At 43.2% G+C, this 22,442-nt stretch overlaps 2 protein-coding genes across 2 annotated transcripts in view; one reads left to right on the top strand and one right to left on the bottom strand.

The window, feature by feature from the left end:
- CDK3 (cyclin dependent kinase 3) overlaps positions 1-22,442 on the top strand; it is an 82,177-nt gene that overhangs the window by 24,661 nt on the left and 35,074 nt on the right. The window lies entirely within an intron of this gene.
- Positions 1-22,442, bottom strand: part of EVPL (envoplakin) — a 47,934-nt gene that overhangs the window by 5,339 nt on the left and 20,153 nt on the right. The window contains exons 5-18 of the mRNA XM_077327740.1: positions 22,309-22,434; positions 19,149-19,187; positions 15,587-15,748; positions 14,665-14,772; positions 12,348-12,443; positions 10,527-10,652; positions 9,315-9,461; positions 6,604-6,752; positions 5,532-5,629; positions 5,087-5,268; positions 3,850-4,028; positions 3,536-3,674; positions 1,743-1,936; positions 356-506 (exon numbers count right to left, since the gene is read on the bottom strand). Coding sequence (XP_077183855.1) covers positions 356-506; positions 1,743-1,936; positions 3,536-3,674; positions 3,850-4,028; positions 5,087-5,268; positions 5,532-5,629; positions 6,604-6,752; positions 9,315-9,461; positions 10,527-10,652; positions 12,348-12,443; positions 14,665-14,772; positions 15,587-15,748; positions 19,149-19,187; positions 22,309-22,434 — 1,896 coding nt within the window. The remainder of the gene's footprint in view (positions 1-355; positions 507-1,742; positions 1,937-3,535; positions 3,675-3,849; positions 4,029-5,086; positions 5,269-5,531; positions 5,630-6,603; positions 6,753-9,314; positions 9,462-10,526; positions 10,653-12,347; positions 12,444-14,664; positions 14,773-15,586; positions 15,749-19,148; positions 19,188-22,308; positions 22,435-22,442) is intronic.

Below are 22,442 nucleotides of genomic sequence, written 5' to 3'. Positions count from 1 at the left end.
CTGCAAGCAAACAAACAAACAAACAAACGGGGTTAGGATAAAATGCAGCAGGGCACAGTATAATTGTTTTATAAAGCAGCAGCAGAAGCTATGTGCCCAATAGTCTAGAATTAAAAATAACAAGCTTATAAAGGGCTGAAGTCCTGCTTTTTGATATGACTGTTTCACGCATGCACTCATCATTTGATATTGCTACCACTGAATATGATGAATATGCACTCCAAGATAGGTATATTTCCAGACCTACTTTCTATTCCATCCTGTTCCATATCCTGGAATGTGCTATATTTTGTGCTGAGAAGCAGAGCAGGAGTCTTTCTTCCCTTTCCTTATCTGATGAAATCACAGTGCTCACCATCTGGGACTGGAGCTTGTAGTTGATTTGACTTGGCCCATCTGTGGTCTTGACCTGATATGTGGGCAGATTGTGGAGCCAGAACATCAAGTTCTCATTGGCATTTTGGAACTGCTGGTAGGTGAGGCTGGTATTCCGCAGTGTCTTCTCTCTGCACAGTGTGGGAGACGTACATTAAGAAAAGAACTCTCTTGGTTGAGCACTTTATAATGATATAAGAGTTGTTGTTAGATGCGAAGTCGTGTCCGACCCATTGCGACCCCATGGACAATGATCCTCCAGGCCTTCCTGTCCTCTACCGATATAAGAGTAGCCATGCTGAACCAGACCAGTGGTCCATGTGTTCCAGTAAGGCACAGGAGTCCAGGGACTTGCTGGCTATTTTCTGGCTACTGGGATGGGCACTGCCATTTTTTACATCAGTAACTGTAACTGTAACTGAGAGGAAGGGCTGTAAGATGGTCCTGGAGCTGCCAGCAGGATGAATGTTATCTATGTAAGTCTACAGCCAGTTTGTTCTTTCCTTTTCAACTTTTAAGGGACATGACCCATCTCAGGACACTGCATATTTCAAGGTCAGGAGGTGGTGATAACCATTGTTTTAACCTTGTTAAATGTGGATTGGTGCCCAAAAATGGATAAGGAAGCTTTCCTCATCGATCTCTGCGATCCCAGTTCATAGTATATAATGGAGGCTAAAAAGTGCCGATCGAGAATGTGGTGGTTAGATACAATCAAAATGTACACTGGCCAGAGCATTACACAACTAAAAGAAGCAATGCAAGATCAGAAATTGTGGAGACAGCTGGGCCATATGTTTGCCAAGAGTCAGACACAACTAAATGGCTAACACCATCATCAAAAACTGCTGCTTAGTTGTCCATTGCTAAATTCTTCTATTTGGTCTGCCAATCCAGCACTTTCTAGTACGTTCACAGACCAACAATTCTAATCAACAGTGACAAAACCCCTCAAGTTGTATTGCTCTTATAGAAAAGTACTTTATTACTGACAGGGCCTACTCTGTCCAAGCAGCAAAGGGAGACTCACCCCTCCGTGTTGACGTCAAATCTCTGCCTCTGCAAGATGAGACAACTTTTAATCTAGCCATAGATAAGTTTGATAACTCTCTTGCTGCAGCAAAGGATGAGTTGGTCACTGGGAAATGTGAGGGTGACAGCAAAATGGCTATCAGATCTACCTACACATTCACTTTCCATACAGAGCTTTAAGGATGTCTGCAGTTACATCTTCAGTACAAGTGCACTTAAAGCTTGGACAGAAAGGGGGTCTCAGGAGACATCACTGTAAAGACCTACAGCTCCAAATCTAGCATTTAAAATGAAGGGTTTTCCTACTAGCCACAAATGGGAAGGGTTTGTCTCACCGATGATCCAGCTGGTCAGCTACTGCATGATATCGGTCGTTAAGGAGCTGGACCTCCTTCTTCTGCCTGGGTAGATCTGGGCAATACTCTTGGAAGTTGTTCTGCACAGCACTGCAGCTGTGTTCAGCATCCTTGAGGCCACGGTTTAGCTTCAACAAGCTGTCTTCATGTTTGACTAACTCTCGCTTCAGTTTCTACAAAGGGAAATGACAATTCAGAACAGCAATTTTTTTTAAACCTGTGTGGGGAAAAATAATCTAGTGCAGTTGCATTCCTCAAGTATTTGATCCTGACCTACCCCAAGGCTGAGATTAACTAATTTTACTGAACACAAATTAAAAGAAAGTCACCAATATTCGTTAATACTAATAAGACTTTTTGGAGAACAAAAGGATTTTAGGAAAAAATGGAAAAGATGCTAATCTAGTTGGTTGTATCATAGGAGAGAGTGTTACATGGGCAGGCCCTTGGGAAGAATAAGTTTAGAAACAGGACCAAGAAATGAACAGGCTAAGTAGAGCATAAAGGCAGTTGTGGAAAAGATTGTTGGAGGGAATTTGGTGTCTTCAGTTAACAAAGAGACAGTCGGAATCAGGAGAGATGTTCAAGTCCTGTTGGGCAAAATAAGGAAATGTCAACACCAGTAAATTGGCTCATCTGTGCTAAAGCTCATCTTTCCCAAGGGTCTCCCCAGTGGGAAGTTCTAGCAAATTCTACCTCTAAGGCAAAGATGTACAATTGGCATGCTACCTTCTATCCTTCATAATAAGAGGCTAGGGGTCCTAGAATTGATGGTCACTAAGGTATCTGTTGTTCTGCATAGTTTTTCATGGCCCACAAAGTACTTCTGTGTAAGAAAGCCAATGAGCTGTTTGGGGAATGCTGCATGCAACCCTCTACTATGCTTGCCTACTCCAAGATATAGAAAAATTATAAAAAGGCACAGGGATTTGTGTCAGCCAGATTTTTCAAGAAGGGTGTGTGTAATGTTTCTGTAACTTTCTTCAGTTATGTCTTCCTTCATTTACTCCCCTTGCCCTTAGACAACTCCAGCTCTATTTGACCTAACCCCCAGCTTGCAACTCAAGTCTCGTGCTTACAATCCCACTTCTCTTCCAAAATTACAGTATTAGACCTTTAGGCCATGTATGTCTTGAGACCTGTCATTTGGGTTTGGCTCAGCCCTCTTTGCAGTATTTTTGACCTCTGAAATTACTCATGCCAGATAGTTCTGGATTACATCTGGTCTCTGTAAGAAGAAATGATGTTTGAATGAAGAGTGGTTGGACTGAGTGATCTCTGGTAGACCGGGCAGATGTGGCCTAGATTGGACAAAAGGGGAAATATCTGTCAAACTAGAGATAAATGAGGAATCTTCATATATTTATTGTCCATGGCCTCCTGTTTATATGTTAAGTGGTATGTGTATAGTGAATACATTTTTACCAAGAACAGAGCGCATAAGGACAGCAGCAAAACTCTGCCCTCCTTTATATTGCTGCATTCCAGTTCTGTTCCAGGCCATCTTACTTCAACTGCTGGAGTTGGTCAAAGAGAAAATGATTGAAGCACTACAGCACTGAGAGAAAAGGCAGAGAAGGATTAGGCTTCACACCTCTCCTCCATGTACTGTAAGTTTTACAAGTGAAGAGATACAACCACTCCTCTCTGCTTCTGAGTGAATTAACCCGTGAACAAAGCAGATGTTCTACCACCGAACCACAGTTCCTCCCCGGGCCACAAACTTAGCTCATGATCACACATCTCTTTTTGACTTTTAAGAGGCCTCTCACCTGCAGTTCATTGGCTCGATCTGGCAGTGCATTGGGTGAAGCTGGGATGGTGCCATCATGGGCCAACTTGGCCTCAAATGTGCTAATGGCCTTGTCCGTGTTCTCTATCTGATTCTCCAAGTTCAGGCCTGCTTTGGCTCTGAGGAGGGGAAACATTGTAAAGCCAAAGGTCAAAATTTCACTTCTCCAATGCTTTCCCCCAGTTGTATTATCTCAGTCAAAATATTGGAAGCACTCTGCAAAATATTTTGGCCTTCCAATCTTTGACAGCTTCTCCACTCATTACTAACAGTTATTGCTTTTATGTCACTCACTTTTCATCAGAGAGCCTGGAGAGCACCTTAATATCATTGTATTTGTTCTTTATGTTGTTCAGCATCACAGGGAGCTGAGAGGCAGAGGTGCTAGTTGGCTTCTTGTTAAGATAGGTCTCACACTCTTTCTGAACAGCTTCTTTCTCTGTGCCAATGCCTTGAAATTTCCTTGTCGTTCCCTGATAAAAAGGCAGATTTTCTTAGTTTAAATCAAGCAGTGTAGCTCAGTGTAGAATAACAGGCAACTTTAGAAAGACCAACACTGATCTCATGGGGAAGACTTAGATTTGCTTAGATGGACATTTTAATATTTAATGATAAAACTTACAGAAATAGCAGGTTAAGTTCCCATCTGCTGGGTCTCAAAGGCACATATGCTCAGTGAAACATAGTCATGCCTCAAGACACAATGCAGAACTAGATCTAAACATTTTATATCCTAATTGCTCTCTACCAGTCAAGAAATTATTAATCAAGCTATCCCAAACTTTGAGATGAGCCAGTCCATCTCACACCTGGTGACTAGTGGTAAGAAAAAACAAATCAGACTTTGAGGATAACAGCTGCACACAAGTATGAGAGAGAAGAATATTCTCTTGGGATCAATCTGATGGGTGTCCCTTCACAGAACTCGAGGCAACTAAAGACAACCAGCCTGTAACCAAGATGGAGTTACAAAGGCTATGCAGTGGGGCAACAGTATATCAGTTTATGTGGCCTAATTTAGTTTTTATTTATTTGAGAAATTTCTATTCAGCTTTTTTCCCGCAATATCATCGTCATCGTCCTCCTCCTCCTCCTCATTTAAATTTATTTCCTGCCACTCCCAAGAATGGTCCAAGAATTACAAATTATCCCCATTAAAACCCCAATAAAGCCCTATTAAAACAATATGAGACATAAGTACAATAAAACCAAACAAGCTAAAACATGGTGGTATTATTAATTTATCCGATAAATAAAGGAATAGGGAGGGGTGGCCATCGATGATACATGGCCCAACGCTGCTTAGCACCAGGGGGACCCCAGTCAGATCTTCCTCCCACCCTGGCCCCAACCATAGACCTGGCAGAAGAGCTAGTGACTTAAAAAAATAAAACTGGTTACATATTATTATATTAATAGAATGAAAGAATACAACACTCAAAGATTACAACGGAATGTAGTTTTGTTGAGTTTCCATAAACCTTTTCCACCAAGGTATGAGACAAGAGATCATGTATAAATGAGCACTTGCCTCCTGGTCTCTGATCCGTTGAATAAGATCTTCTGCAGGGGCACTGTAGTTTAGTGGGGACCTCAAACGACCAAATATCTCCTTCTTGACCCGATCCAAGTCACTCTCAATCTTATCCAATTTGTGGAGCAGCTGATCAGCTTGGGGGTCACCTTGACACATGGTAGAGCTTCTAACTGGATCTGGAATGACAATTGATTTTGAATTTCCATACAGCTCTCGCAGTTGCTAATGTACGTAAATTTTGCGCTCTAATTTGTCGCATCCACTAAGAAAGCTAATCTTCCCCAAGCTGTCTGCTAAAAACCGATGGATTTCTTCATAAGGAACCCAGAGTAGGATCTTGTGGTTCCACAGGGATACAGTGGCATGCTTTTCCTATTTAATCCCACTAGAGCAACACTTCAGTTTCCAACTAAAACGCAGCTGATATGCCAACACTTACCTTGCTGGCTGGGTTTGACATGCTCTTTGTGGCTGCTTCTCAGCGTGTTCTCAACTACAGCTCTTCTTTGCTTCACTGTGTTCAGTTCACTTTCCAGCCTAAACATAACATTAAAGAAGTTAGCAATGTTCTCAGCATAGGCCTTTTCCTTCAACACAGGATTTCTACACACTTAAAAAAAAAGAGTTTTGATGATAAGATTACTATAACATCAGCCTATTGGTTCTGAACAGCTGTAAAATGAGCCATGACAATTGAGAGAAATTTGGCTATAGCTAGAGTGACTTTTTTGTTTGTTTCTCAGAAGGCACATCACCATACCAGGTGTGACACAGAGGACAAACCTTCAAGAGGAAGAAGGGAGTTTTCGAATGGCGTGTTGACACAGTAACTTAAATTTTGTTTCTCAAAAATTAACTGGTGGGAGGGGGAGTCACATCTACTGTTTCCACCTTACAAACAGCGAAGATGTACCATTATTTTAAGTATAATTCACTCTACCATCTACCCTTTATTTATTCTTTATCTGAACAGATTGGGGGCTGCTTCTATTTGGGCTGCTTCTGTAACATCTCTGGAAAGCAATCTTATGAAGTGATAAATGGCCACATTACATGAACATCATCCAGTGTAAATCAGTATCCTGTGAGAGATCACTGTTAATATGATTGAAACAATATCCCTTACTCCAAGCCTACTTTAAAGAGTATCACAATAATTTTCATATCCTCTGCCCTGAATCAACAGCCATAGAGGAACATCAGAGCCCAGGTATCCCCAGCCCTTCCCAAGCTTGTATATTCTGCTATCAGTGTGAACCAGAACCTTTTGGTACATACATTCCCTTCAGTAGTCATGAATTATAACAGTGCCCTGGTACCTCGAATCAATATGGTACCTCAAAAAATTTCAGGATCAGGCTTCAACCTTATACTCATTTGTATGGAGAATTTGTTTTCAAAAGTCACCAGAAAAGAAGAGGCAGAAAAATGTACCTGCAGCTCTTTGAGCCTCATGTGCAAGCTGTGTGTACTCAAGAAAAAACAGAGAAAGAAATAAGTTGTATGCTCACCTGTTAACTCTCTCAATTGCCTCTGGGTCTGGAGGTGGAATAGTGAAGCAAACAGCAGGGGCTGTCTTAGTCTCTCTGCTGGTGTCCTGTACTACCCAGTTCTCCTGGTTGCTGTTGTCTTTCATGGTATACTTCTCCCCCCTTTGAAGCTGCACCTCAGAGAAGGTAGATGGATAAGAGTTTTTCTTTCGAGTGAATTTAAATAGGTCCCACCATTGTTAGAAAAGAGAAGTTCAAAATATTTTTTTCAGATCTCACAAAATCATGCCTTCCACTGTTCAGACATGGAGGGGTTCTAGATCTAACTGACTGATCCCAAAGGTGTATTAAAAATATATAAAACTTCTCCCCACCAGGTTGGTTAACCTCATATTCTACTATAAGGTTCTACAATAAACATTTTGCAGTGTTTTAATGCCTGCTCCCTATGGATTATTACAGCAGAGTGATGCTTATTATGAAAACAATGGCCTCTTGAATATATTTTGCAGCAGTAAAGAAAGAGGCCAGTTGACGTCAGGTGAAATTAATGTTAAAATGTTTAGAAAATTACTATACACAGTTGCAAAAAAAGTTCTTTAAAAAAGCTAAACAGGAAACATATGCTCCCAAATAAATTCCATGTTTTTGAGTTTCAGTTTTGAGCGTTATGTTTGGTTCTGTCCTAAGGGACACATTTTACCGTTCCTCTTCAAACCCCACAGATTCAAATGTGTGAAAAATCTGCCAGATTATTTTTTCCCATTTCTGCATTGGATTTAATTTCTCTGTACAAGTGACATATCCATTTTGGCAAAGACATCTGGGTTTTTCTTACTACAGTATTCCCAAGTCATATCTTTGGGGTGTGTTTGTGGCACACTGTAATTTAGCTGTAAAGCTGTTTTAGGGATTTGGGGGCATAGATATTCTGATTTACAGTAGGATATTAGCTAGGCAAGATGGCTTTACCCTATCATCTCCTGGCTTTATAATGGGTAACTATATGATCTTCTTTGGTTGACAAATAATAGGAAATGTTTTGCAATGTCCAAATGTTCATTAAGTAGCTTGATTATGGCCATTGTTACATCAGTAAATCCCTAGGAGTCCAGGGCCATACAACAACAACAACAACAACAACAATTTTATTTTTATAACCCACCTTTCCCAGTTGGCTCAGGGCAGGTAACAACAGGCATGTACATGCAATAAAGTTACATTGATAACAGCTGATTACCATTAAACTTTCCAATTTAAATTATTAATGAAATTACATGATCAACTTATTAGACCACCCTTATTCGGGTCCTGTACAGGGTGGGGCTTCATTTCTGCTGGGTGGTTAGTTTGAGCACGGTTCATTATTGTCTTTTTTTGGAGGGGTTGAGGAGGAAGACCAATGTTATCTTGGTGTTAATTTCCTGGCCTCAACTGTAGGCCTGGTGGAACAGCTCTGTCTTGCAGGCCCTCCGGAACTGTGGAAGGTCCTGGAGGGCCCTGCTCTGCATTTTGCAGAGGAAAATTTCAAATACAACATCCCAAGCAGTTTTACATCACAGAAAAGCTGATGAAAACTCACTAAAAACATTGTTGTTTTTCAGATCTCTGCACAGGAGAGTTAATTTACTCCGCAAAACTGATTTTGCTCTGCATGGTCAACAGTGTCTTTTTGCTTACAGCGTCTTTTAAGCGTTGTTTCTGAAAGAAGGTAAACACCGATTTTTCCGGTGTCACGGTGCTGAAAACGCTTCTTTTGTAATGCAGAGATGTCAGTGTGTTTTTGGTCTCCTCCCCTTTTCTGCTCACAGTTTTTATTGGGGAATGCAGAATATGCCCAGGGAGAACGTCCCACCCAGTTGAGGCCAGGACCAAAAAAGCCCTGGTTCTGGTTGAGGCCAGTTTTACTTCTTTTGGGCCAGGGATCCTGACCAAGTTTTGGTCACTGGATCTTAGTGCTCTTTGGGGGGTACAGTAGAAGAGGCAGTCTCATAGGTACAAGGATCCCAGAGAAAATTTCAGCAGAACACCCCAACAAGAGTCAAGGGTCAGAGATGGCAGAAAGACACAAAGGAAACTCCCTCTGTAATAAAAACAGGAGCCTTAATCAACACAGAAAACCAAATCAAATAAAATGCCAGTCCAAGATGAGGCAATCGGGTTCATTGAGAGAAACTATTCAATCCAGTCTAAGAATTTCTAACTCCACACGATCATTCCAGATTCTGGTATCAGAAGGAATAGTCAATGCTTGAATACTGGAATACAGAAATAGATTTCCAAATTACAATCATCCTATCACATAGAGCGTTCTAGTCACCTTCTTGAACAAATCACAAATTACAGCATCATGTCAGAATTAACATAGCTTCAGAATGGTTCCTGTTGTAGTAACTTGTGGGCCCCTACAACTGTCACAAGATTCTGAAAAATAGTGGGGGAAATGGGATAACAATCCAATTTGGGAACAGATGCAAAGGTAGTCAGTTCTGAGCATTAACTTTGCAGCCCATGTCCTCCAGCAATTTGGTATACCACCACAACAGAAAAGTTTTTCTGATCATCTCCTTGTCAGACATGGCATACAGTACCTGCAAGGTGCTTCATCTTTGACCTTCTGTGATGAAACAGCAGCAGGAGGATATAAAGCTCTCAGAAACAAGAAATATAAAGTTTTGAAAAACATAACACTTCAGGCTTCTGTCAGTTCAAATATGAAAATGTTTCCTTACATCAGCCAGGTCCCAATCACAGATGGTATCCACAGTAACAGGCTGGGAGGGGTAGATCCTGCGCAATTTCAAAGGACTGATCTCCTTACTTCTCCTTTTCAGTTCGGCAATGGTCTTTTCAGCTTGCTTCACAATCTTCTCATCATTCTAAAAGTAGGACAACCTGAGCATTAATGGATACATACTATCTGAGGCATATCACACAGCCTATAGCAAGCCTATAAAGCCTGCAGCCTACCAAGCTAAACTCTTGCTTGACAAAGTTTTGTTTTTAATTTAAGGCAAGCAGGAGTCATCAAATCCCTATTTGGCTGCCATACATGACTAATAGGCTGTATCTTGCTGTGTGGCCTAGAGACAGTGAGGATGAGTTGTATTAATGCTTATCAGGAAAGCAATGCCTTCTGGGAGAGAAGCCTGTCATTACTGTATGCTAAGCAGGATGCTGTTTCCCCCCTGTTATTCATCTTTCTTCTCATCCTTTTCCTGGTGTTATTCCCATACCTTCATCCGATATAATAGTATGAATCAAGGCCATTTGTCCAACATATAGCTCACTCCCTGACTCTGTATGTTACAGAATTTAGATTAACCTGTACATCTGGGAACAATAACAACAACAACAATAACAATTATTATTATTCAGTTTATTTCCCGCCACTTCCTTATGGCTCATGATGGGTCACAATATCTTAAAACCCCATTAAAAGACATAAAACATTCCTAACATCACGGAAAGATCAATAAAAACCCGACTCCCACCCCCCCACTACTAGCGGGGTAGAGAAGGAGGTCCGAATGATGTGCACTTCAGATCCCGGGGGGGGGGGGCGTCTTACCAGCCCTGGCCTCAACCATATGCCTGGCGGAAGAGCTCCGTTTTACAGGCCCTGAAGAATATTGAAAGATCCCGCAGGGCCTGCAGCTCTCCCGGGAGCTCATTCCACCGGGTCGGGGCCAGGACTGAAAAGGCCCTGGCCCTGGTTGAGGCCAGGTGTGCTTCCCTGGGGCCGGGAACGACCAGCAAATTTTCACCCGCAGAGCGCAGTGCCCGGTGGGGGGCATAGGGCGACAGGCAGTCCCTCAGGTATGTGGGTCTCAATCCGTGTAAGGCCTTAAAGGTTAAAATCAGAACCGGGGAAGGAAGGATGACAAGTAAACAAACAAACAAGAGCTTGATGAAGTCCCTCAGTTCTGTCCTGTGGCGCTCACCTCCAGCTGATGGACCAAATCGGATACCACTCCTGGGCTGTCTTTGTTGAACTTGCTATATTTTGTATCAAGATCATCATTCAGCTTTTTAAGTGACTGGCTCACAGTATCAGCATCATCATAGAACTAAAGCCAAAGAAAAAAAAAGATGGAGATGATTGATCATGGCTTGCACTTTCTATTTTATTGTACTAAATCACTCTGAATAACAGTTCAATTGAATGTGTGTTCACAAAGGTGCCTTTTCAAGGACTGAAGGTACACTTGCACCCCATAAATTCCTGCAAGCTTCGGGTCCCTATCCAATTATGTGTGAGCTGCACATTGGAAGGCTTGAGGCCTGCATGAATAGCTTGGAACATATGACTCCAGGAGAAATGATAATATGGGGCTGTTCTGTGACTTATAGTCACTATGTGTGTGTTCAGATGTATGGGTGTGGGACTTGGCTTATGTTTTTGATTTCATCCTAAAGCATGTCAAGGATATGCTTTAACAACCATCCTCACAAGTCAATGACTCTGAACATATAATTTGTTTCTAAAAATACTTGAATGGATGAGGAGGGATGCATGAGGCATTGAGGTTCAGAACAAATGATGAGACAAGAGTACATGGACCAATACACATACAGTACTCTCTCATTGTTAAATTTCATTCAACCTTGGATTTGGCCCTTTAGGAGTTTAGCAGAAAGTTTCTCAATGTTTAAAATCATTTTTTACACCAAAGCTGAATGCTAAAATCTGATGTTAAAAGAAAGATATGAGGTACCCAGAGGGTACTTGTTAATGGTTCAGCATCCTCTTGGAAAAGAGTGACAAGTGGAGTACCCCAAGGATCTGTCCTGGGGCCTGTGTTGTTCAACATATTTATAAATGATTTGGATGAGGGATTAGAGGGGGTACTTATTACATTTGCAGATGATACTAAACTGGGAGGGGTAGACAGAATCAGAATACAGGCTGATCATTAGGCTCGAGAAGTGGGATAAATGGAATAAAATGAAATTCAATAGGGACAAATGTAAAGTTCTGCATTTAGGTAAGAAAAACCAAATACACCAATATAGGACAGGGGAGACTTGTCTTGGCAGTAGCATATGCAACAAGGATCTAGGAGTCTTAGTAGACCATACATTGAACATGAGTCAGCAGTCTGACTCGGTGGCTAAAAAGGCAAATGGGAATTTGGGCTTTATCAAACGCTGCTCTGGTTCAGCTTCATATGGAGTACTGTGTTCAGTTTTGGGCACCCCAGTTGGAGAGGGATGTAGACAAACTGGAGCATGTCCAGAGAAGGGTAACAAAGATGGTGAGGGGTTTAGAGACCAAGATGTATGAAGAAAGGTTGGGGGAGCTTGGTTTGTTTAGCCTGGAGAGGTGACGACTAAGAGGGAATCTGATAACCATCTTCAAGTATTTAAAAGGGTGGAGCAGAGTTGTTCTCGCTTGCCCCGAAGGGACGGACCAGAACCAATGGGATGAAATTAATTCAAAAGAAATTCCGTCTAAACATCCGGAAGAAGTTCCTGACAGTTAGAGCAGTTTCTCAGTGGAACAGGCTTCCTCGGGAGGTGGTGTGTTCTCCATCTTTGGAAATTTTTAAACAGAGACTAGATAGCCATCTGATGGAGAGGCTGATTCTGTGAAGGGAAAGGGGTGGCAGATTACAGTAGATGAGTGATTGTCCTGCATAGTGCAGGGGGTTGGACTAGATGACCCATGAGGTAACTTCCAATTCTATTATTCTATGATTCCTTTGGATTCCGCTGTGTTGCCCCCCCTGATAACCTCCTTCACCCTTCCCAATGCAATTTACCTTTCTATAGTTCTCTATGTTCTTCAAATGGTGCTCTTGGCAGATACACAAGGTGAGAAAATTCTGCCATTCAGTCTTCAGAGCTTCCTGGTGAGCCTGCATCAAAGAGGATAACATTCATATTTCAATCCCTGTCTAGCTTTGAGTTCCTTCAGTTGCCATTAGTTTCAGGGCGGACAGCAGCAGAGAGTGATGACATGGGAAAGAGTTCAGATCCAAACAGGACCCCCACTCCTTTGCAGCTGCCTTTCAGCTATAAAAAACATTTTGTATATCCCCAAGAAATTGTTGCTCCAGATTTTCTCAGCAAAATTCTTTACAAGGCGGGTTACCAGGTTTTTCTTTAACCCTCCCCATTTATCTAGGCTTGAGACTGGAATGCACAGGAGTACAGGACTGAGGTACATGGAAAAGCAAGGACATGAGGCAGACTACCAAGTGTAGATTAGTCCAATCTGTATACCGCTCCATGGTATAAATGAAAGAGTAAGGGGGGTGGGGGTGAACTCAATCCGAGATAGAAACTGGGGCCAACGATTGGCCCCTTGCCCCGGAGTGACAAGTGGAGGGGCCAATCGGAAGGCGCAAAGGCGTAAAGCGCCTTCCGATTGGCCCCTCTGCCATTCGCCACAGCACAGTGCCTCCCGACGGGCGCACAGCCCACAGGAGACACGCTGGGTAGGCCAACGATGACGGAGGCTTCCGCACGGACCTTGCAGAACACGGCAGATCCGGGGGCGGTGGCTGGGGAGCCTTCCCGTGGCCGCTGGGCCAATGCGGGGAAGGGTGCCGGCTGGTCAAGGCTTCCCCCGGCCCACACTCCGAGCCCTGCGGGGAGCAGGGGGGGCAGTGGGAAGGAGGGAGGGGGGAACGGCGCATGCAACAGAGAGACTTTGGCGGCTCCTGGAGGTCCACCACGAGGATTGTCTTTCAGCGCGTTTCTTTTGCCTACCGGCGCTTCCTTCTGCCTGGAGGATTGTATCGCCCTCGCCCACTGCCAGTTGCCATCTGCCTGACCAGCCGTGGCCCTGGAGCATGAGTGCCACCCTGCAAACGGGGAGGGACAGGGAGGGAAGGAGGGAGCTGCGCCGCATGCTCCGCCACCCCACCGCACTTCGCTGTTTCCCGCCACGATCGGTGCTTCTCTCGACCCTCACAGCCCGCGGCTGGACCGCTCCCTTCCCCCATCAAGAGCCTGGCCACCTTGCCCCGAGGAAGGAACGACAGCAAGGAAGGAAGGAAGGAAGGAACGACAGGAAGGAAGGAAGGAAGGAAGGAAGGAAGGAAGGAAGGAAGGAAGGAAGGAAGGAAGGAAGGAAGGAAGGAAGGAAGGAAGGAAGGAAGGAAGGAAGGAAGGAAGGAAGGAAGGAAGGGGACGTGCGGTGCCAGGGAAGGTGTGTATTTGGCCAGTCGCTTTTTTGTCCTGCCTTCCGCCGGTAGGCTACAGGTCTCCTCCCGGCCTCTGCTGGCCTACACTGGCCAGTTTGTGGCTCCTGGCCCAGCGGCGCCACCACCAGGGCCCCTCTCCCTTTCAAACCCTTTAAACCCCTTTCAAAGCCCATTTTTAAAACAGGCTTTGATGTTAGTCTGTCATATTTCCAATTACTATTTATGGCTGTGAAAGCTGAACAATGGAAAAAATTTGACAAGAGGATAATTGATTCATTTGAACTCTGGTGCTGGAGAAGGCTTCTGCAGATTCCATGGACAGCAAAAGTAACAAAGAAGGAAATACTAGAATGCAGTGAAGCCTCATATCACTGGAAGGCAACATTTCAAAACTCCAGCACACTTACTTTGGCCATATCATGTAATTCAATTCAATGGGGAAAGTAATTATGCTAGGATTGGTCCATGGTGAAAGGAAACCAGGTCAACAAAGAACACAGTGATTAGACATGATCAAAATGGATACTAACCATAGCATTGTTCAACTAAGAGAAGCGGTATAAGATTGAAAGACATGGCAACAGCTGAGCCATAGGATCATCAAGAGTCAGATGTGACTAAATGGCTAACATCTTCATATCCCCAAGAAACTGGGTCTGAAGTCAGTTAATGCTACCCATGATTGTAGTATTATCAGAACTTTATTTAAATATAGAAACATCTTAACCTTAACACGTGAAGATAAGCAAGTCAGACGAATATGCAGAAGGAGGGTATTTCATAGTCTGGTACAGTTGCTAAAAAACCACATCCATTTGCCTACTCATCTTGCTTCCATAACTGGATACACAAAGATCCATGGAGATGGTCCTTTCTCTACCTTTTCCTGTGATCTGGGGACAGGTGGAGTTAAAAACACTGCACATACCTGGATTGGGTGTACTGCTGGATGCTTCAGTTCTATCATCCTTTCCCCATCATCCTGGAGTGTATTTACATATTCTTCCTGGTTAAGGAGTTCATTAGTCTTGAAGTCCTGCAATGAAGAAGACAAAACAGGCTCCAAATGCTGAGAGAGTACAATCTTGAAAGCACCTATTTGATGGGGAAGTAAGAAAGCACGAGCCCAAATAGCTATGAAGGTTGCCAATTATATTGGTACTAGGATTAGTAGATGTTTCCATTTTCTGATGTCATCTCTGCTTGAGACATTTATCATAGAAAGAATTAGATTGGCAACCAGTAGGACAAGAGGACACAGTCACTCATCCCTACAAATATGAAATCAATGCAGCCAACCATGATCTTTCCAGTTAATTTTTCCTTCATCCCCCCCCTATCATTTTGCCTGCCCCATTTCCTCTTGGAGGGTGTCTGGGTTTATAAAAAGTGAGAGCACTAATGTATATACATGGTCAGAACAGGGATGCTCTCCAGGATCCACACTTCTTTTAAATATAGCTAAGCCAAATATAGCTAAGCCATATCTCCTTTTTCTTATAGCCTTGAGTAACGAAGACCAGAGCTCTGTAATGTCCACTTGAGGGTCTTCCAAATGTATACATATCCTTCATCTTTCTTTACAAGGGTGTTCAGATCAGAATGGAGTTTGCATGGCTGAGGGTGAAGACAATGGCAGCAACAAGAAGCCCTGTTTAGTGGATGGTTCTCAATATTGGCTCTTAAACAATCCTTATTGATCAATGAATTACAGACTGGAGGTTGAAACTTTGATCCACGTAAGTTTCCTTAGAACGTGGAAGACATCTAAGTTGTTTACTGGAATTGTTCTCTTCACAGTTATAACAAATGAATTCCATTCAGACCTACCAGACTATGGTATGACTTACCTCATACTCACGCCGTACTGCTTGGGGATCACTCATTTGATCACTCCAGTCCTGCCTCAAAATCTTGTTTTGCATCTCTGTGAGATAACCCAGCTCCTTAGTGCAACTTTGGAGGTGGTTATAGAGGCTGCCCAAGCTTTGGCCTCGCCAGATAGAAGCTTTCTGTTAGGTTGGAGAAACAATTTCAGTGCCCTAGTAACTATGCATCATTTGTATATGTTCTTTTCAGAATAATCAGTGCTTTATCATTTTTCTCCATTTAATCCTGTTCTAAGAAACCCACTTGTGAGGGTGCATTATCAAAAAAGCAACCACATGGAAATTTAAGATATCTCTTTGGTTGAATTTAAGCAATACACAAGCCACTGGTATAGTGTGTGAGTGTTCCCTTTGGCAATCATCATTTACAGGTATCAAGATTCTGACTGTAAATGAGAATTAGAAGTTTTTTCCCCAGGAGCCAGCTTGGTGTAGTGGTTAGGAGTACGGACTTCTAATCTGGCGAGCCGGATTTGATTCTGCACTCCCCCACATGCAACCAGCTGAGTGACCTTGGGCTTGCCACGACACTGATAAGGCTGTTCTGGCCAAGCAGTAACATCAGGGCTCTCTCAGCCTCACCAACCTCACAGGGTGTCGGTTGTGGGTAGAGTAAAAGGGAAGGTGAAAGGAAGCCGCTTTGAGACTCCTTCGGGTAGAGAAAAGCGGCATATAAGAACCAACTCTTCTTCTTCAATGTGAAAGTCTAGTCTTCCCAGTCAGGGATCACTCAAGACCATTTTAGAGATGGATTCAGCCATTTAAAAATGGCAGTGCAACAAGATCAAAAATTTTATCCCCACTACTCCCAATGCCCTTTTAATTACTAACCAGTAATTAACACAGAAGGACTTTACCTCTCCCTCCCTCCTACTGGAGAGAAGGTGGTGAGTTCCTCTGGTTGTTTTATAATAAACTAGGTTCAAAGTCCGTTTGTCAGAATGGGCTTTGAAAGGCCCCCCTCCCGTCACGGCCGCCCAGCACAACCGATGGCCCAGTGTGGTGCTGAGTGTGCTCGGTGGGCCCCGCGGAAGCCATCTGCAGCCCCCTCCCCACCAGCGAGCCCATGGCTTCCCTACGGCCCGCCGAGCACACCCGCCACCTCTGCAAGGCGGCAGGTGTGCTCGGTGGGCCCCGTGGAAGCCCCCCATGGAGGGGCGGGAACTGGCTAGAACTCTGTCCTGCCTGGTGAGGGCCTGACTGGCTAGAACTCTGTCCTGTCCTGGTTAGGGCCCAATCGGAAGGCGCTTTGCACCTTCCGATTGGGCCCTCACCTGGACCAGCCCTGCCCACTCTCCGCCCACCAAGCCCTTAACCAAATATGATACCGCTCACCGAGCGGTTACAGATGTTTAAGTTCAAACTGTTAAAATGTGGAGGTTGTTACACTCTGTTCTCTTGTTATCACTGTTACTACTGAATTATATTGTATTGTACTTGTCATTCCATGTAAACCACCCTGAGCTAAAGAGAAAGGCAGTATATAGATATAATAAATGAATAAACAAACAAACAAATTAATTTGATTATTAAATTGAACCATTTAACTATGGTTTTATCATATGATATACGGTAAACTGCCCTGAGACCTAGGGATAGCGCAGCATATAAATTTGAAAATAAATAAAATATACCACACTGGAATATATAAACACTAATATGAATAACTCCAGGGAATGGTAGAGGGCAGGAAGGCCTGTGGGATCATTGTCCATGGGGTCACGATGGGTCGGACAGACTTCGGAACGAACAATATGAATAAATGAGATTACATGATGTTTCTATTCTACCTACATGAAATATAATTAATCAAACTTCTAAGATTCTTACCAAAAGCTTTTGAAGGAAAGGCACAATTGCTGAATCCAGATCTTTCATACATTATAAGGTACTGAGAGCTTATGTAAAGTCTCTGGGTGTTTTGTATGTATGTGTGAAAAGCCGTGTTTCTGCCCAGTTGTCTATATCATGATGTTTCTCTAAGCATGTTTTTAAGTGAAACTGTGAAAAGTAATTGTTGATTGCCAAACACAGTGTCAGTGTTCTGTTTTTGGGGATTTAAGCTGGCGTATTCATGGCTGATCATAAGAGCTTGTTCATGATTAAGAAACCTCTCAAGATGCTAACTACATATTACAAGGCTGGGAATGAAAAATGCCTCGTTGGAGTTGTTACAGGAAGTCATAAGCAGATTCAATGCAACACAACCAATTCAGGCTAATTTATGATAACTAATAGAGCATGGCTTATAAAAATACACATGTTCTACATACCGGATATAATTTTCATTATATTCCATGATGCCACTGAATTTTTATTGTTGTGAGGAAGAATGAGTCTAAATGGACATGTTTATTGGATATCCACCCCAGTATCCTATCCTCTGCATTAAGCAGGATAATCATTCAAGGGTTCTCACTGAGAACAGTGGGTTGCCTTGGTAGTGGGAAGTGGCTGAAACAGATTTCATTCGCATCTAATAAGCCCCATGGCCTGGTAAGTTGGGTGAAGGGCAGCTACCAGACTCAGAAGCTCCAGAACTAGAGAGCCAGTATGGTGAGAAGCAGTTAGAGTGCTGGAGACTGACCAGAACGACTTGGGTTTAAATTCCCACACAGCATAAAATTCTTACTGATTTTGAGTCAGTCCACCTCTCTCAGGCTGATTATGCACAGTGGCAGCTGCGTTGGGCCACCGCCCATTCCTAGGGGTGGGGCAGCATGCCCCCCTGCATCCCTTGTATGCATGAGGGAAGAAATCCCCCAGTGCACACAGTCTGCCCTAGAGTTGTGCATGCACAAACACAACTCCATGGCGGGAAATTTCTGCCATGCCTCATGGTGGTGGCAGCAGCAGGGGGGTTGGTGGGCACAGGGGTCCCACCGCAGAATGTTGGGATAGTGGCATAAAGCTATCCCACCATCATGGGGGTGTAGAAATGCCCTGTTTGGCTCCACAACACTGTGAATCCAAATAAGTCATTTTGTGTCCCTTATACACAGGCCTGCCCTGGCCGAAGCAGCAAGATGGGGAATGCAGAAGAATCTGTGCTCCGTTGCCATGGCCTATTCAAGTTCCTGATTCGAGCTAGGGTCGGGATAGCAGTGATGAGTATATGTGAGGATTGGCCCAGCTGCCTTGCCACTGCCAGCCCGGCCTTCCCACCCTGTGCATAATTGATCTCAGCCTAACAGAATTTCTATGGCTATTGTGGAAATAAAATAGAGGAGCAGGGGAGAACCATGTATGCCAGCTGAAATTCTTTTGCTGGAATAGCAGGATAAGAATGAAGTAGACAGACAACACCATTGTGCAGGAGGGCTGACTTTTTGATGGGAAACCCAGGGCAATCAATGCATTTGTTTCCTCACCCATCCATTAAGAATCCAACCATCTGAAATCCTGATTAAGCTCAACTTAGTATTCCAACCATGCCAAGCCTAAATGGATGAGTATTGCCAATCAATGAATCGATCAATGAAAACAAAGAGAAAGGAAAATCATGCTGAAAAAAGATTCTTACTAGCAAGTCCTTGTGCTGGCTCTTCAAATCCACTGTTTCCTATTTAAGAGAAAAGAGAGAGACAGGGCATAAAATAATTGACTAGAATTTTAATCTAAGTTTCCGAATGTAATATAACACACTTTTTTATTACTTACAAACATTATTCAGAGCCTGGTTTGTAAATAGTGGAAAGGCACATGAACGTATCTTTTTTGTAGTTTTGATTGCTAAGGGTTTCTTATGATCAGTGATTTTCCCTTGAACTAGTTTTGATCCACATTGATCCAACACTCATTATCAGTTTGTTCACAGTGTAGTCCTGTGCACAGTTATTGGACCCTAAACCCACTTAAATCAATATGCTGAGGTAGCACTGGATAGACGTACACAGGTAGTCTATTGATAATGTATTTATTTGCAACATTTATAAATCCATCATTCTTTCAATAACTAGTACTTTATGTAGACTAATTAAATGCTCACCATTTGCATTTCAAACAAATTCAGAGGCATGACCATGGACAGTGAAAGCTTAAACTTTCAATATTCATGAGACAAAATATCTACACTTGTTTCCTTGCCGTGATTCAGATACAGAGCATGGTTTATAGATTCATATTTTATTACAAACTATGCTTTGTTGAGAGACAGGAAGTAGTTCAACAGCTTGCTGCTTGTTAGAAAAGGAGGGATGAGGAGAAGGGATGATTCAGCTCCATTTGGACTCTACTCAGTGACAGACCAGGGGCTATTATGCATGTACAAGTTTTCACCAAAGTCAGTACACTAAACCTTTTAAATTGTCATTTTTTTAAATGGTCTCATTTATGCCTGTTCGCTGATACTGCATTCCCCCCTGAATATAGTTATGCATTTGAAAGATTTATGATGGCAAGTACTTAAGTAGGGGGTGCTTCCTCAGTTATGCTAGATGCTCACCAGGCCACGGTCAACTGCAATGTAACCCGACTGCCACCTTGGCACATACTGCTGGCAGGGCCTCATGGGAATTGTAGTCCATGGACATAGAGACCTCAACAAGAAATTTCCATGGGAGCACACAGCCTTTTCAATGCCACCTCCACAACCTTTTCCCCTCAGAGGTATGCTGTTCCTTGGAGAGAGCGGATTGAAATGTTTGCCAATGGCTCTGAGGGAATGAATAAATTTAATTTCTGCTGGTGTACTGTTGTAATAGCAGAGGGCGGAGGGTCTGCACCAAACAAGGGGCACCTTGAGCTCCCATTGGTGGATGAAGGACTAGGGGCTGTGTGTTCCCCCACTGGTGTTCAGTGGCACAGGGGAGGAGACAAAAAATGTGCTAATGTTTATGCATGTGAAAACTGGTGTCTTTGTCACCATCATAAAAGTTGAGTAAAACTAGTTTCAAATACTGCACTGAAAAGATGCAATCGCCCCTATGAGTGGGGAGGACAATGCATAATATTACAGTGGGTTTTCTGTGGCAAAAATGGCACTACATGCAGAATAAACAAAAAGTCTTTTTTTCAAGACTTTTTGCAATGTTTCCTACTGTGCATAATACCCGCCAGGTTTAGTATTAGAACGATGAGCACCTTTCAGAGTTCCCAACATGGTCCCTGTGGGAACCGTGATGCCTGCAGATACCTTTCCTGGCCAAATGTTTTTAGGAAGTGAGTGGGGCCACATGGGGCTTTTACTCAGCAGGGTTCTGATTGGCCACTGGAGATTTGATCAACACAAGGACATTCACAGTACAAACTGTGTATTCAACAAAATATTTTTACACAAAAAGAATCCTGTTAAACGGAATGTCTGCTTGAAATGTTGAAGAGTTTCTGTTAGAGGTATGCATGACTTCACTCTTTGACACCATCGAGAAAGGCTGGGGACCCTTGGGACTGTTAGATTTATTTCAACATAAAGGCAGAAGGAATGTACCTAACTAGCTGAGTAAAGCAGATTTTGGTCATTAATTAGTTAACACTAATTACCAATTCCACTAAGGTAATTATGGTTCAGTATAGATTTATGAGGTGTTATGTCCACAGTTCATTAGTAGTACATCTGAGGTGCCAGGACTTGTGAAGAGCCCCCATCATTAATTAAAATGATAGTGGCTGAACAAGGGCTTATATTAAAGATCTCACTGGGACCAGCTTCAGGGGCAGAAGTAAGTCGTCTCTTGCCCGGGAAAGGTAGGATATAAGATCAATACTCACCTATGGCCTGAATTGAGGTCTCTCCTGTGGTTTAATTATTTGGAAATTCCCCAACGAAAGCAGTTTTCTACAACTACTGAACTCTGTTACTGAACTCCTATAGTGCTGGAACTGCCAGATTCTGTTTAGCATCAGAGAATGCTCTGTACATTCTGTGGACATGCTAAACCAGAGCTCTCACAACACTGAAGGGAATGGGATAATTGTTACTCTATGGAACTCAGAGTGTATATGGGACTCCATTGATCTTTGGGGCCATATGACTGATTTAGCACACCCAAATTAGAATCATAGAATCATAGAATAGAGTTGGAAGGGGCCATACAGGCCATCTAGTCCAACCCCCTACTCAACGAAGGATCAGCTCAAAGCATCCTAAAGCATCCAAGAAAAGTGTGTATCCAACCTTTGCTTGAAGACTGCCAGTGAGGGGGAGCTCACCACCTCCTTAGGCAGCCTATTCCACTGCTGAACTACTCTGACTGTGAAATTTTTTTCCCTTGTATCTAGCCTATATCGTTGTACTTGTAGTTTAAACCCATTACTGCACGTCCTCTCCTCTGCAGCCAACGGAAACAGCATCCTGCCCTCCTCCATGTGACAACCTTTCAAATACTTAAAGAGGGCTATCATGTCCCCTCTCAACCTCCTTTTCTCCAGGCTGAACATTCCCAAGTCCCTCAACCTATCTTCATAGGGCTTGGTCCCTTGGCCCCAGATCATCCTCGTCACTCTCCTCTGCACCCTTTCAATTTTATCTACATCCTTCTTGAAGTGAGGCCTCCAGAACTGCACACAATACTCCAGGTGTGGTCTGACCAGTGCCGTATATAATGGGACTATGACATCTTGTGATTTTGATGTGTAAAAGTCAACTAAAAGTCAACTAATATTGAGTCCAAAATCTGAAAAATAGTTGTTAGCCATATCTGGTCATTGTCAAAGGATATAGAATGGAGAGGCAGACATCTCACCGGCCCATGGAGGTTCTTAATCTGGAGGCTGTATGCTTCTATCTCCTTTTGAAGGATGTTGTGTTCTGCTATTTGCTTCTCCAGCTCTGGAATGGCAGGCCCATAATCTCCTGTGTTTACTTGTCTCTGGAACA

Source organism: Paroedura picta, chromosome 3, assembly GCF_049243985.1.
Source record: "Paroedura picta isolate Pp20150507F chromosome 3, Ppicta_v3.0, whole genome shotgun sequence".
NCBI lineage: Eukaryota > Metazoa > Chordata > Lepidosauria > Squamata > Gekkonidae > Paroedura > Paroedura picta.
This window is presented reverse-complemented; position numbering and strand designations above follow the sequence as displayed.